The 15,316-nt window shown below is 42.7% G+C and overlaps 1 protein-coding gene across 2 annotated transcripts in view; it reads left to right on the top strand.

Annotated features, from left to right (window-relative positions):
- Positions 1-13,841, top strand: part of Acsm5 (acyl-CoA synthetase medium chain family member 5) — a 28,166-nt gene extending 14,325 nt beyond the window's left edge. Inside the window, exons 6-14 of one of the 2 annotated variants that reach the window (XR_005092952.1) lie at positions 1,813-1,966; positions 4,353-4,432; positions 5,848-5,971; positions 6,755-6,835; positions 6,949-7,050; positions 9,642-9,769; positions 9,850-9,949; positions 12,759-12,847; positions 13,236-13,841. Coding sequence is in view for 1 of the 2 variants with exons in the window: in XM_028867807.2 (XP_028723640.1) it covers positions 1,813-1,966; positions 4,353-4,432; positions 5,848-5,971; positions 6,755-6,835; positions 6,949-7,050; positions 9,642-9,769; positions 9,850-9,949; positions 12,728-12,847; positions 13,236-13,319 (973 nt within the window). In the remaining variant the exon portion in view is untranslated. Of the gene's footprint in view, positions 1-1,812; positions 1,967-4,352; positions 4,433-5,847; positions 5,972-6,754; positions 6,836-6,948; positions 7,051-9,641; positions 9,770-9,849; positions 9,950-12,727; positions 12,848-13,235 lie in introns of both variants that reach the window. The other variant, XM_028867807.2, reaches the window with a different exon arrangement.
- The last annotated feature ends 1,475 nt before the right edge of the window (positions 13,842-15,316 follow it).

Genomic DNA, 15,316 nt, shown 5'->3' with positions numbered 1-15,316 from the left:
GAGGGCCCCTCAGGATGCTGGGTTGATAGTAAATAGTAAGGATCAAGGAATGAAGCAGAGTTAGGAAAGAGAACACTACATTAGAACAAAAGGCATAGTGACCTGTCTTGGGAAATAGAGGTGACAAGAGTGAAGAGATTATGAACAATTTAAACACAGATCTAATGAAACTTTCTGACAGTTTGATATGGAGTGAGTGTTATGTGGCTTTTTCTCCCAAGAATAATAGTAAGGAAACTAAGGAATAAGCTGGGCAGAGGAAGGAAAACCCAGAGTTATTCATTGGCATTGCAAACTCAATGGGTCTATTTAACATCTCCATTCTCTTAACTGAAGTAGAGATATAGAGGTAGAGTATAGATGTACATATACAGAGGTAATGAGATTCCTCTCAGGGTACCAGTATACAGATGATAGTTAATATGTTGAGGCTGGGTGAGATTTGAAGAGAACGCAGAATATTTCTGCAGTGAAGGGAGGAATAGAAGCTGACTTAGGGGGAACCACTTATAAGGAGGACCAGAAGAAAGTATGTCCTGGAACCCAAAGGCAATCACAACAGCTTGTCTATATCCTGTGTTTGCAGACATTGTGTCCCTTCCCTATGATGTTCCTCCTCTGTTTTACCACCATGGTTCCTACACATCAATGATGCCTATGCAAAATTTATTCCCACTTCAGAAGCATTTCTCAGACCCATCTCCACTCTCACTATGGACCCCATGAAAAACAGGAATAAATCTTAAAAGATGAATTTGTCAAGATAATGGTCTCCTTGCTCTGAGTTAGGTGTTTATTCTGTTATTGTACAAGACTTTGATTTTAACTCTTAGAAATGTACTCTCCCATTGACACTGGGTCCTCACTGAGATTCTTCCTGGACATCCATTGCTGCCCTGTGTCGTGGAGATCCTTCAGCCCCTATCTGCAGGACTGACCACCTCCCACAATTCCAGTAGATCACAGATGGGGTGGATATTTGGGTGGCACAACACATAACCCTGGTTCTGGGCCTGGATAGTTGCAGGGTTGGTCAGCCCATTAGCTCTCTAGCATTGCCCTGGCAAGTTCACCCCTTGCAGAGATAAGCAAGAGGCATTGATGGTGTAGCAGAGATTAGGAGCCTCAAACCAGAGCAATGATTCTTTGTGATGAACGCCTGCATGTAAAAATGTATGGATAAAGGGGTTTACTGCATGACTCACTGTGTCACACTGCAGCTTCCATGACAAGATTTTCCCTTTCTTCCTTTTCCCCACCTTTTTCTCTTAATTTTTTTTGGGTGATAGGGGAGATGGGTGGGATCAAGAGGCATGATGTGAAGGACACAAAGAATACATGAAAAGAAAGTTAAAAATGTACTCTCCCAGGATTTCTTGGATGCTTATACTTACTAAACTATAAGCTTTTCAAAATATGACTATTTACTTCTACATCCCTATGGCTAACTCCAGACTAATTTAAATGAGCATGGAATAGAAAACAACACTCTTATCAGAATGTACTGAGATTAATTTTCCCTTGCAAATGCTCTCACTAAATGGTGACCTCCTTGAAAGTACAGGACCTGTTCTTTTACTTTTGTCTTCTTAGCCTAGGACCAAATGCAGAGAAAGTGTTGAATGAGTGTTTGTTGAGATAGTAGTTGAGCTGATGGATCTTGTGTCAATTTGACAAGTTTGAGTGGTACCTCCTGTGGTCTGAGCTCCAAATAATGTTACGTGAATAATGAAATCCATTCTAAAGGTGGAGACATTGACGAGGATGCTCTTACTTCCTCTCATTTTTTTTTTTTTTTTTTTTTTTTGGCAGGAGGTGGATGGCCTTGACTGAATCTGACATCTTCTGGAACACAACTGACACTGGTTGGGTGAAGGCAGCCTGGACTCTCTTCTCTGCCTGGTCCAATGGAGCTTGCATTTTTGTGCATGAGCTGCCCCGAGCTGATGCCAAAACTATCCTAAATGTAAGAAAAAAAATCCCAGTGCTGGGATCCTGATCTTTGCACACACTGAGTAGATGCCCCATCACTAAGCCCTCATTTTGAAACAGTCATACTATATAACCCAGAACAACCTTGAACCAGAGGTCTTCTGCATTTGAGTCCCATGGGTTGAGGTTATAAGTGTATACCACCATGCCAAGCTCTGAAACACCTTTTGTGTCCTGGGTGTAAATGAGATGAGTGAAACATATGCTTTAAGGTAGCATGAGAAAAATGTATGAATCTGATGACAAATTCACTCAAAGCCTTCCGTAATCTGGTTCCTGTCCACCTGGCAAACTTTAATCATTGCTCATGCTCAATATAAATCCCTAGGCACTAGAGAATTTCATCTCTGCAAACCTTAGCAAAGCCTTTTACTACATGCCATGCCTCTCCTTCCACAATCTTCTTCCCTGTGTTCTTGTCAAAGCACAAGCTATTTGTCAAGACTTTAGGTAAAATCAAAAGTCTACTCCCCGGAGCATGTGCTGCTGTCCCCAAACCTTATCATGAGCTTCCACCCTACCATGCACCTGGCCCCTCCTGTCTTGTTTCTCTGGAGTCTTCTCATGAGGTAGGAGGATTGACCACTCCAGTGAAGACACTGAGTACCTTTGGTCTATCCTCTCCTCTAAATGAGAGTTCTTGAGACATCAATGAGCCTACCTCCCCATTCCATCTCTTTGAGACAAGCTGGGTTATATGTGGCTAGAAGCATGGACTTCACCATTGGTCAAACTTGGACTCTCACCCTAGTCTCTGGACTTCTTTGAGTCCTACTTTATCTCTGAAGGAAAGTTCATACAGTTGTCATGATAATGGAAAGAAATGAGGTCCCTAATGCATTCGTTGTTGTTAACTCCCCATCGTCATTGTTCAGGTTGGACTTGTCGGCCACATGTGCAGTTTATTTCTTCACTGTCCCAAGTCATAGCACTATATTCATGATCTGTTGCTATACTGTAAATTAAAATTAGCAGCTTTAACACAAGCATTTATTATCTCACAAATTTCTATGGTTGGGAATCTGGGAACAGCTTTATGAGGTGGTCTTGGAGAAAAGAAGCCTTGTAAGATTGCGGTCAAGATTCCAAATACAGCTCTCTCTCTCTCTCTCTCTCTCTCTCTCTCTCTCTCTCTCTCTCTCACACACACACACACACACACACACACACACACACACACACACACACTAGTCATCCTTTAAAAGGAAGCCAATTCTGGTACTCTGCAATATGAGTAATGATTCTGGAGGACCTCATACTAAGTGAAAGAGGGCAGGACAAAGGACATATATTACATGACTCCATTTATATAAGGTACCTAGAATAGTCATGTTCATGAAGAATGGTGGTTACCATGAGTCTGGGAAGAAGGTAATGGGAATTTAGTACATAATGGGGACACAGTCCAATTTGGAAAGATGAAATAATTCTGGAGATGGATGGTGCCACATGGTAAAAACACCTTCAAAGTGAGTGATATAAGGAAATGTATGACATATATCTCTAAGGATAATTTATGTTTCTGTGTGTTCACATGAGTGCAGGCAAATGAATGTGTGCAGGAGTGTGTGTACATGTACTGTACATTTATGTGTGGAGGCCAGTGGTCATCTTCAAATGGCATTCCTCAGGTGGCATTCACCTTGTATGTTGAGGCAAGGTCTCTTTGGCCTGAAGCTTTTTTATTGAGCTAGACTGCTGGTCAGTGAGTCTTGGGGATCTACCTGTCTCTGCCACCTCGTGCTGAGTTTATAAGCATATACTACCACACTTGACTCTTTCTCGTGGGTTGTGTTCTGGGGAGCAAACTTGGCTCTTATGCTTATACTGTAAGCACTTTACTGGCTGAGCCATCTCCCATGAGCTTTAATAATAATTTTTACAGAGCTATCATCTAGGAATGCAGTCTTCTCAGTGTAGGGTGAAGCCTGGGTAAGCTGTTTCACTTCTGGATTGTGGTTTTTATCAGTATGCACTGAATACTGGCCTACTGTGTACCCTCGTCCCAAGGGCAGTTAGAATGTACTCAAAGTCTGGTACCTTGTCTCCTCCAGAGTGAGTCACTCGAAAGAGGGAGAGAAGTGAGAGCATTTAAGACAGAAGCTTTCCTCTTCCTGTAATCTAATCTTAAGTGACTCACACCAGGTCAACAGGATGCTATTGGTACCACAGGCCAACCTTGGTGTAGTGTAAGAGGAGACTCCATAAGGGTACAAATGCCAGCAGGTAGAGGTCATGGAGATCATCTTGACGGATGCCATGCTTAGTTTTCTACTCCTTGCTTTGTCAATGGGACTACAAATATCTAATTCACCCATCCCATCACACCTGAGTGTCTCTAAACCCCTTGTTTTGTTTAGACTCTCTGCAAGTTCCCAATAACTACCTTGTGCTGTGTCCCAACCCTCTTCCGGCTGCTTGTACAGGAGGATCTGACAAGGTACAGCCTTTGCTTGGCACTTCTGGGGTTCCCATATGAGGATGTACGTGCAAATCCACCTTCTTAATCCAACTCTTGTTCCCCGTGGTTCTCATCTTTGTCTTCCTATGACTCTCTTGAGTCACCTCTGTCTCTTTCTAGGTCTTCATATGTCTCTCTGTGTCACTATCTTCTGTCTTTCACACAAAACACTCCCACATACCTTACATAAAGCTTTTAAAGATGATTTTAATTCATACCCAAAGAAAATGGAAAGGATTTAAGGCAATCCAAAATTTCAACACTCGGGGTAAACTTCATCACCACCATATACCACACCTACAGGCTAGTTAGTACCTTAACATTGTGTCTGTAACTTCTGTCACAGAAATTGTTGGAGTTCTACTGACCATCTATAGAGTGAGGTTGGTAGCCAAGGATATTTCATTTGCTTAGACTAATAAGCTCTACCACAGTATACTCTATATCTTCCACATGCAAATTAACCCAAGCCAGGCATTCCTGGGTATCTGTCTTTGAACACCCAAAGGAAGGTGACAACACTCTGTAGATGGCTCTTATCCTGGGCAAATCCAAAGCAATAGCCACTAGTTGGACAAGACTATTTGCTAGGGTATTAGATGAATCCCCTCATCGGTCAGTAACTTACTAATCCTGACCCATGTCTCCCTTTTCTATCCTTTCCCAAGGTATGCTCTTCAAATCCTCTCATCTTCCTTAACCACACTCCCTGGCCATGGAATACCCCAAAGAAGGGAGGACTTACATGGCTTTGAGTGTATTCCTTTAAATATAATAATACATCCCATTCAATTCTTGTGAATATCTCTACATTGTAATTCTGGCTAGAAGCAGTCCTTGGGTAATTCTTGAAGACCAATTAGAGGTAATTCTTGAAGACCAATTAGTATTGCTGCTTGGCAATACTAAGTAATTCAGTTGAATCAGTGAGCTCTAACCAGGAGGAGAAAATTATTGAAAATGTATTTATACTTAGGATAATTTTTGAACTGAGAGGCAGATTTGTTATTTATTTAATATCTTTGGAAATTTTAGATCCAATCTTCAGAATTAGGGGATTCTTAGAAGACTATTTTTAATCTCTTAGAATTTTTTAATTGATTTATTACTTTGAGTCAGATCATTACCTTAACTGATTTATTATCTATCAGATTTTTATAGGTAAATTAATTTGGACAATTGATTTTATCCCAAATTTAGATAGGATTGATTTGCTTTAATGATTTGGTTCTGTAGACCATATCTGCAGAGAGAGGTTGGCCCACATGGAGCTGACTGTGGTACAGAAGGGAGTTTGTTCTCTAATGTCTTTGGGGCTCTGAACTTCTAGCAATGCCAGAGGGTGTGTAGAAATGCTTGTGACATAGATGTCCTTGTCTTCCTACTTGAGAAAGGTACAAGTTTCAAAGCCTGAGACACTGTTTGACTGGTGGAGAGGCCCTCAACCCTGATGTGAGGGACAAGTGGAAGAGCCAGACAGGCCTGGAGCTCCATGAAGGCTACGGACAATCTGAAACAGTGAGTTGGTGTCCCAGGCCACCTCATCTGAGCCCTCAGCCCATCGGAGGGGATCACTGACCTATAGCAGTTACTCACCTCTCCCCAATGCCTGCCAGAAATTGCCTTGGCTCTAGGGAAAACTGGCAATGAGATGCCATTAGCCATTCTTCCTTTTGGTTCAAAAGCAGTCTTGGGTAATTAATTTCACATACACCATGGCCTGCACAACAGCCTTCCTGATACCATGATTACTTTTGTGTAGCATTGGCTCATAATTTTAGAGAGTCCAGTTGTGATCACTTGGTCCCTTGATCTTGAAGAACATTATGGCACTGGAAGCCCATGATGGAAGAGGTTCCATCTTGATATTGTTCAGAATGGTCTTCCCTTCTCAGACACCCAGCCTTCTAGATGATTCTAAATTCAATCCAGTTGACAATGAAGAGTAATACTCATAATGCTCAAGGAAATTATCATCCCAAGAATAGACTACGATGTATTTTTAGTAAAATCTTAAGCAATGACCTCTTCAGCCATCTCGACAAGATATGGGGGTAAGTGAGTCTGTGAACTTAATGATATAATTTGGTCTCTATCCATGAATACTAATTAGAGTTCCACATAAAGATGTGTTGGCTATGGAAAGGAGATAAAGAAAAATTAAGGGAAAGGAGGGAAAAGGATGAGAGGGAGGGAAAGAATGATGGTGGAAGAAAGAAAAGAATAGATGGTAGTAAGAGCAAGCCTGAAGCAGGAAACAAGAGGATGAGGCCCCCCTCATGGACACTGATTTCTCTCCAGGTCCTCATCTGCGGCAATTCAAGAGACTCGATAATCAAGTCTGGATCTATGGGGAAAGCAAGCCCACCTTACGATGTGCAGGTAGGCAGCCTCTGCCCCCTGTGCATGGAGCCCTCAATGTGCTGGGGAGTGTAGGCTGGTGGGTACTACAACTGTGTAAAAGATGCTCTGATGCCATGCGATCTCTCCATCAGATTGTAGATGAGGATGGCAATGTCCTGCCTCCAGAAAAAGAGGGGAATGTTGCTGTCCGCATCAAACCCACCAGACCCTTCTGTTTCTTCAACAGTTATCTGGTAAGAGGTAGGGATCAGTTATGAGAAGTCTCAGCAATCATTCATGCCAAACTTTGAGAAGCACGTTTTGTAAATATCTATAATTTGAACCTTGCAAGTAACTGCATGAAAGTGGGTTGCTATTGTTATTGATCAGGAACTCTGTTGTTGATAAGGAAGCTACAAAGGTATAATGACTTCTCCAGTGTCACGCAACTAATATGCAAGGTCGTAGGCTTTAAAAAGAGTGTGTTGAGAGCACAAACCCATGCCGACTTAATCATAATGGCAAAGGATAGGGAAAACTAGGTTCAGGGAAGTGAAAGTTCTTACCAAAGAGCCAACTGTAAATTTGTATCAGAGCCAAGTTTTCAGGGTGTTTCTTTCTGGTTTGCTGGCTGGGTTTGTACCCTGGAATTTCAGTCCAAAGTTCCAAAATAAGACAGTAATTACCTCTCCTCCAGACATACTTTGGCTAGAGCCTCTTCAGACTTTTTTTTCTATAAAACTGTCAAACCAGGATGTGCATCAGAAACACCCGGGAAGCTTCAACTATTATGATGCCTACACACCACTTAAACCAAATCAACTAAACTTCTGAATGATGAGGGCCAGCCTCTGAGTAACTCAAAAGTGCAGCCAAGGATTGAGAACCACTCATTCACAGAGATACCATGCCATTCATACACTAAGCCGACTGAACGTGCATTTTAGAATCAACTTGTCAAGATCCGTAAAAACATTTGTCAGCAGTTTAATTGGATTTTACTTTGTCTGTAAATCAACCCAGAGAAAGCTGATGCTTCACCCATTCTTTCTAATTTTATTAATTAATTGTGTGTGTGTGTGTGTGTGTGTGTGTGTGTGTGTGTGTGTGTACATGCACGCCAGGATATGTGTGGAGGTCAAAGGACAGCTTGGGGAAGTCAGTTCTCTCCTTTTTCCATGTGGGTTTGTAGATTGAACTCAGATCATCAGACTTGGTAGCATACACAACTACCCACTATTTCAGCAGCTCCTACTCATTCTTCCTATCTTTCAATTTGTTTCTCTCTCCTCTAATGTTCTATAGATTAGTAAGACTTCTGTGGCTCTACTTTTTAGACCTTTGCTAAGATACATTCTTAGATATTTATTAATAGCTTAGCCTTTCCTCAAAATGTGCTTTTGAATGGAGATAATATTTACTTGTGAAAAACTGCATCCACGGCAAGTGACTTCTGGCAACCGTGTGTGCCTATGTGGCCACCACTGCAGTGAAGATGGCAACATTGTCATCACCTCTAAGAATTCTGTGAGATCCTTTACATCCAACCTTCTTTACCTGAGACCTCAGGCAGTTGGTAAATTGTTCTTGCTATATAGCATTACATATACTATATATTAATTATATACTGTATACAACAACTATATACTAATTTTGTTTCCTTTCTAAAAACTATATGTGGAGTCATAAAAGATCCATTTTTGTGTATCTTAAACTCAGGATAATTTATTTGCCAGTCACCCATATTTTTGCATGCATTAGTAATTTTTTTCTTTCTATTAACAAATAGTACATTTTCCTTTATTTATTTATTTATTTATTTATTTATTTATTTATTTGGAAATTTGGTGCTGGAGAGTCAGCTTTGTGAATGAAGCATTTGCCATGCAAGTGTTAGGACCTGAGTTTGAATCCTCAGAACTGGCCAAAAGCTGGCCAGAGTAGCATGAGCGTCTGAAATCCCAGCTCCTAAGAGGAGTTGGAGATAGGAGAATCCCTAGAAGCTCACAGGCCAGCTAGCTTGGAGCATGCAGTGCACATAAACACTGAAAGACCAGACAGCTTGGAGCATGCAGTGTACATAAACAACGAAAGACCAGACAGCTTGGAGCATGCAGTGTACATAAACAATGAAAGACCAGACAGCTTGGAGCATGCAGTGTACATAAACACTGAAAGACCAGACAGCTTGGAGCATGCAGTGTACATAAACACTGAAAGACCAGACAGCTTGGAGCATGCAGTGTACATAAACAATGAAAGACCAGACAGCTTGGAGCATGCAGTGCACATAAACAATGAAAGACCTGTCTCAAACAAAGCAGAAGGAAAGAACTGACAGCAAAAGCTGTCCTCTGACTTCAGCACATGTGCCATGGCCCTAGTGTGTCCATATTCATACACACACACACACACACACACACACACACACACACACACTAATTTTTAGAATCATGGCTTGACTTTTTCTACCCTCTACCCTTGCCTCCTATCAATGGGGGTTCAAGGCAACCCATTACTTCATATCTTCTACTCTCAGTGTATTCGCTTATCCAGAGCCAATTGCCCCGTGTGTGTCCTCCTTGAATTCAACTCTTCTAAGGGTGCTCGTTGGCATTTGCTCTAGATCCCACCTGGAAGCTCTCATCCAATTAAAAGAGAGGAAGCCACAAATCTTCAGGACTCCAGCCTCCTGCCCTGTAGGAAATTCTGGACAGCTTGAGTCTCGAGAACCAATAGGCTACCTGTTGAAGGGTTGTTGGCCTCCAGTGTGGGATCCCCAGGCAGGGGCTGGCCTAAGTGGTTGTGCCCAAATGATCCTTCATGGTCTTCCCTTGTCTTAAAGGACAATCCTGAGAAGACAGCCTCATCAGAGAAAGGAGACTTTTACATCACTGGGGACCGAGCCCACATGGACAAGGATGGCTACTTTTGGTTCTTAGGGAGAAATGACGATGTGATCAACTCTTCAAGGTCGGCAATTTGCTCTTTCCTTTTCTCAAGTTTCTACAGGGGAAGGAAAGCCATTTGGAAAAGCTTCTTTTCTCTTCCAGCTACCGGATCGGGCCTGTTGAGGTAGAGAGTGCCCTTGCGGAACATCCAGCTGTCCTTGAGTGTGCTGTGGTCAGCAGCCCAGATCCCATTCGGGGAGAGGTAAGCAGTCAGGCAAGAACATAACTGCATTGTGTTCTACTTAGTAGCCCCCCCCCCCCCCCCAGTGGACAAGCAGGAATGCTAGGTCCCTCCTCTGGTCTCAGCCCCACCCCTGGTATCACAAAACCGAAGCCACTCATTGCTTCTGATTAAACCACCTTTAAATAGTAGATGCACTCTACAAAGACAAGATGGGAAAATATAAAGTGTAATTTTACTTGGACACCAGACAATCCAAATGAGGCTGCTGATTCATCAGGAGATCTCAGTGGAAGGGAAGATACAGACTGCCATTAATCCTCTCCAGTAAAAAAAAAACAAAAAAACAAACAAAAAAAAACTTCTTTTCTGTTTTCAGGTGAAGACCTAGCAAGCTCACTAAACATTACTGATGGGCTGTAGCTGGAAGGGATGGCCAACTTGAGGGATGACAGAATGTTTCTAAGTGGCCTTGATTTGGTAGAAAGATGAGCCAAATTTAATGAGTTTTCACAAGACAAAAGCAAACTCCTTTTCTGTGGGTCCCAAAAGAAAGGAAAGAGCAGACTCTAGGCACAGCTATACCCACAATATCTGACAGAAACAACGAAAAGAAGGGAAGCCTTAGTTGTTTCCCAATGTCATAGTGTTTAGTTCTTTGTAGTGGGAAGGGAAAGCAGAGCAATGAAGTCCATGGTTTGACTGGGGATGGGGTGTAAGTGAGTGGTAGATGCTGTTCATATTATAGCAGGCCAGGAAGTAGACAATCAGGCAGGAACCAAGGGACCATATATATATGGTCTTAGTGTCGTACCTCCACCAACTAATCCCGACCTCCTGAAGTTTTCAGAACCTCCCAAAATAGTGCCAGGAGCTGGGCAACAAGCATTCAAACTGTGTGTGGCAGACATTTTAGATTCAAACATGATCCATGGCTCCAGCATGGTCCTAGTGAGAAGCAGTCTCTCTGTAAAGTTGGAGTTTTATCAGTCTGTGTTCTTGGAAACTTTATGGCCAGCGATTCTCCAAGTCTGGTCCCAGAATGATTCATGGTTGCTTTATTCAAGTTCTTCTTTAAAATACAGATTTTTAGGCTTCAAGTCAGGTCTGCTGAATCATAATGCTTGGAGAGGGGGTCCAGAGCACCAGCTTTGGCCTGAAACCCTTTGCCAAGCAACTCCTCACTAAAATTTGAGTTTGATATAGGAAGAGAGAAGTGTGACTTTCATGTATGTACTGGGGAAATCAGACATGGAAAGGAATACATGGCTATGAATACTGTGGGTTAACTAGAGCATTGATAAGCAGACACCCTCAAGTGATTCCCTATGGAGTACTTGGAACACAGTCTGGCACATAACAGGTGCTCAATAAATGTTTCATAGTAAACATGGTAAGAGACGGCTCTTCTTAAAAGCCAGATTTATCTGAACACAAAATGATAGTGAGTTTACACCTCTGGAAGTGTGCAAAGACACTATCCCTTAACAAAAGAGAGTTTGTCGTTGAATGTTGGTGTAGACCTGAAACCAAGTGCCTGTTAGGCTCTTCCATTGCTATCAGAAACTGTTTTATTTTATTTTTGAGATTATAATATTACATTTTTCCCTTTCCTTTCCTCCCTCCAAAGCCTTCTTGCCTTCTTTCAAATTTGTGACCTCTTTTCCATTAATTGTTATTACATGTATATATGTATCTACATATATATTCCTAAATATAACCTGTTCCATCTGTAAAATGTTACTTGTATATATGTTTTCAGGGCTGACCATTTGGTATTGGACGACACCAATCATTTTCCCTAGGGAGGACTATTTCTCCCATTCTCATAATTCCCTGGTTGCCTGTAGTTGTTTGTGTAGAGTTGACATCTGTGGCTTTTCCCCATCCACTTTGGCATTTCTATTGGTGTTATCCTTGTTCAGCCCATGTTGAGGCAGCCATATTGGTGAGACTTTGTGGGTGTAATTTCTGACATTATTAGGAGGCACTATTTGAAGGCACTTTAAATTTTATTTATTTGTGTGTGTGTGTGTGTGTGTGTGTGTGTGTGTGTGTGTGTGTGTGAATAAATGTGCATGTGTGTCACAGCACATGCATGGAGGTCAGAGGACAAACTATGTGGGCTCCATGGATGAGCTCAGGTCATCTGGCTCAGCATCAAATGTGCTTACCCTCGGAGCCACCTCCAGCCCAAGGAATTACATTTTGAGCAATCGTTGCCTCTTTATCAGGAGGCAAATTGTAGGAGAAACCTAGGCAGACAAAACCAAGGTGCAGAACCTCAGCTGGACTGACGGAAACAGAAACAGTGTAACTCCATGCTTGCTGATGGGAAATGCACAGGCATGCTCCAATGACCCAGCAGCCCCTGAGCAGGCCTGTGTTTTCTTCTGCCTGGACAAGCCCATGTGCCTCTGTCTTCCTACAGGAAAATCTGGAAGTAAATGGCCATTGATGTTGTAAAGTTATGGCCCCCAGTGGGTTTGCATCTTAGGGGAATCCACGCTGGCTCCTAATGGAGTCATTACAAGTATGGCGAGTAGCACAGGAAACGAGGCTCCAAAATGATCCCACAAAAGCCAGTAACTCTTCAGTAGTTTATTCTTCACAGGCAGACAATAGGGAAATGGGTGGCATTCACTTCCCTGGCTGTGCTCAAGCAACAGCAGAACCAGTAGAAACGAGTGGAGCCCTCCTGATAGGATAGTATAAGTAGCCACATATGCACATGGCTAGCCTGAGAAGAAAAGCATCATTCCTGAGGGCTTGATGCCTTCTGGGGTTCCCTCCCTGCAGGTGGTGAAGGCATTTATCGTCCTTTCTCCAGCCTACACATCTCATGACCCAGAAGCACTGACCCGGGAGCTCCAGGAGCATGTGAAGAAGGTGACTGCTCCATACAAGTACCCCAGGAAGGTAAACACCTGGGGTCCTAAGACATAAGCTGAGGAACCAGATGGGTGCCTGCTCCCTGGACTGGCCTCCTATATAGGGCAAGGCTCTATGCCAGAGATATGCACACCCTAGCTACTGCTTCAGCCTTACTTGTCTTTCTTCACTGGATCTTTCCCAAAGTCCATAATGGTCTTACTCTAAGAATCGACCTGCCGATGAGAAGCTGAGGGTCTGGTGAGAGGTGAAGGCCCATGTGCTCTAAGCTCTAGCAGTTTTAAATGTTGTCTCCTGGGGAAAACCCTGAGTTATGGGAGCTTTCCAATGAAATAGTAAAAGTAACTTAAGAAAGGGGTCATTCTGGGAAACAATGGTTTCTAAGCATAATGGTATCTGTTTGTTTCGTTACCAGGTGGCTTTCATTTCCGAACTGCCAAAGACCATTTCTGGAAAGATCTTAAGAAGGAAATTGAGAAATCAAGAGTGGGGGAGATGAGGTGCAACCAAAGAAAGATGACGTGATGCTCTGAAGGTCCTGAAAGGAGAAGGAAGCAGGTTGGCCAGCCCCCTCCTTGGAGCACTATCCCTTCAAAGAATAGGCATCAAAGATGGTCAGTTTCCAAATGGGCATTGTGGGATGATGCTGGTAAAGGTGAGAGCATCCCTGATTCAGAGCTCACCACCAATGCCCCATCCATTGGTTGTATGAAGACAATTCTGCTGTTCCTGTTCCTGGGACAGGCAGATCACCACAGCCTTAGGATATTCATGGTCTCATTATGCCAGTGGGAATATAAAACTTGACTTTTTGGATGAAGGCCTTTGGTAAATGACCCTGACAATACTCTTTCATTTAGAAATCACACCTTTGGGACTCACTATAAAAGAAATGATTCAAAATGCTGAAAATATTTGATATACAAAGATACTCGGTGAAGTATTGTTTATAACTAAACACACACACAAATGCCAAAACAATAGGAGAAATAATTAAATCAATTAACACTAGACTGGCCAATTAATGTAACTATTCTATTACTAAAGCACAGCTTGTGTCCTGGGGGGGGGGCATGTTACATTATAGTTTAAAGGAAAAATGCCACTGGGAAGCAGCTGTAAGGAAACACACCGGAGACATCACCGCTACCTTCCCTTAGACACTTGCCCTCTCTCAAGTTTTCTTAAGAAACAGAAACAACTAATTTATAAACAAGTTATTTTAGAGAGGTAATCCTCTCTTCTGGGCCTGGGAGATGGCGCTAATCATAAGTCACCTGCTGTGTAAGCATGAACACCCTATTTTCAGATCCCAGATAGCCATGTAAAAGTCATGTGGTTGTGCACATCTGTAACCTTAACCTTAGGGTGACAGGAAGACAGGAGGATTCCTAGAGCTTGCTGGCCAGCCAGTCTAGCCAACCAGTGAGCCATGTGTTCAATGAGAGCCCCCATCTCAAAAAGGTAAGGTGGAGAACAAGAGTGGGAGAGAGTAACATTGACTGTTGTCCCCACATGCACATGCACATATATACTACACTATACACACATATGTAGCCCCCCAAAAAAACAATCTTCTAGACACCCCCCCACCCCATGCCTCATGTCTAACTTTCAGTTCACAAATCGATGCTCATCCTAAAATAGTAAATATCCCAGGGCACAGTGGCGAGAAGCCATGTTCTAGGTCCTGAATCTAGAAGGCAGGGCTCTGGATGACTGAGACTGCACACCAAAGAAAGAAGCTGATGGAAACTCAAAACAACACCTGTGACCTCTACCCAAATTCCAGCATTTCGCCTCACTGGTTAATATGTATTGATTGAGTACCTACTCAGTGTTGGAGCCTGTGAACATGATAATAAGCAAAATCAACCTGTGTGGATTTGCCAAGGCTTCTACAGGCAAGTCCCAGGATGGGTTGGCGTCAACAGCAAAGATCTGTTTCCTCAGTTCCACGAGCAACTCTAATATCAAAGTGTTAGTAAGCTATCTCCACCTGAGGCTTCTCCTCACATTGCAAGTGTTGTATTCACCCTAAACCTCAGCTGCTCTTCTCCCACACATGCCAAAGATGCATGCATACTCGCATCTCAATCTCCAGTTCTTTTAAAGATACCTGTCACTTCCTACTACATTAGGGCATTTGGATGTTCATGACCTACCTTAACTTCATTACTCTTTTAAAGAATTTGACTCTGAGTAAGGGGGGGGGGCAAGAATTGCAAGCTCCAGGGGCTGCCTGGGCTACAGAGTAAATTAAATTCAAGGCCAGTCTGGGTGATTTAATGTCTCAAACTAAGTCAGTAAAAACGAAGAGGTTGAAGATATAGTCATTGTTTGAGCATTTGCCTAACACATGGAAGGCTCTGGATTGGATCCCCAACAACACAAAGCAAGGGAGTAAGGAAGCAAGAAAACAACCAAACCCTGTCTCCAAATCCAGTAGTCACTTTCTAAGGTTCTGGGACAAGATTTCAACAAATACTCTCAACC

The sequence above is a fragment of the Peromyscus leucopus genome, chromosome 1 (assembly GCF_004664715.2).
Source record: "Peromyscus leucopus breed LL Stock chromosome 1, UCI_PerLeu_2.1, whole genome shotgun sequence".
Taxonomy (NCBI): domain Eukaryota; kingdom Metazoa; phylum Chordata; class Mammalia; order Rodentia; family Cricetidae; genus Peromyscus; species Peromyscus leucopus.
The sequence above is the reverse complement of the archived record's forward strand: the minus strand, read 5'-3'. Positions and strand labels throughout refer to the sequence as shown.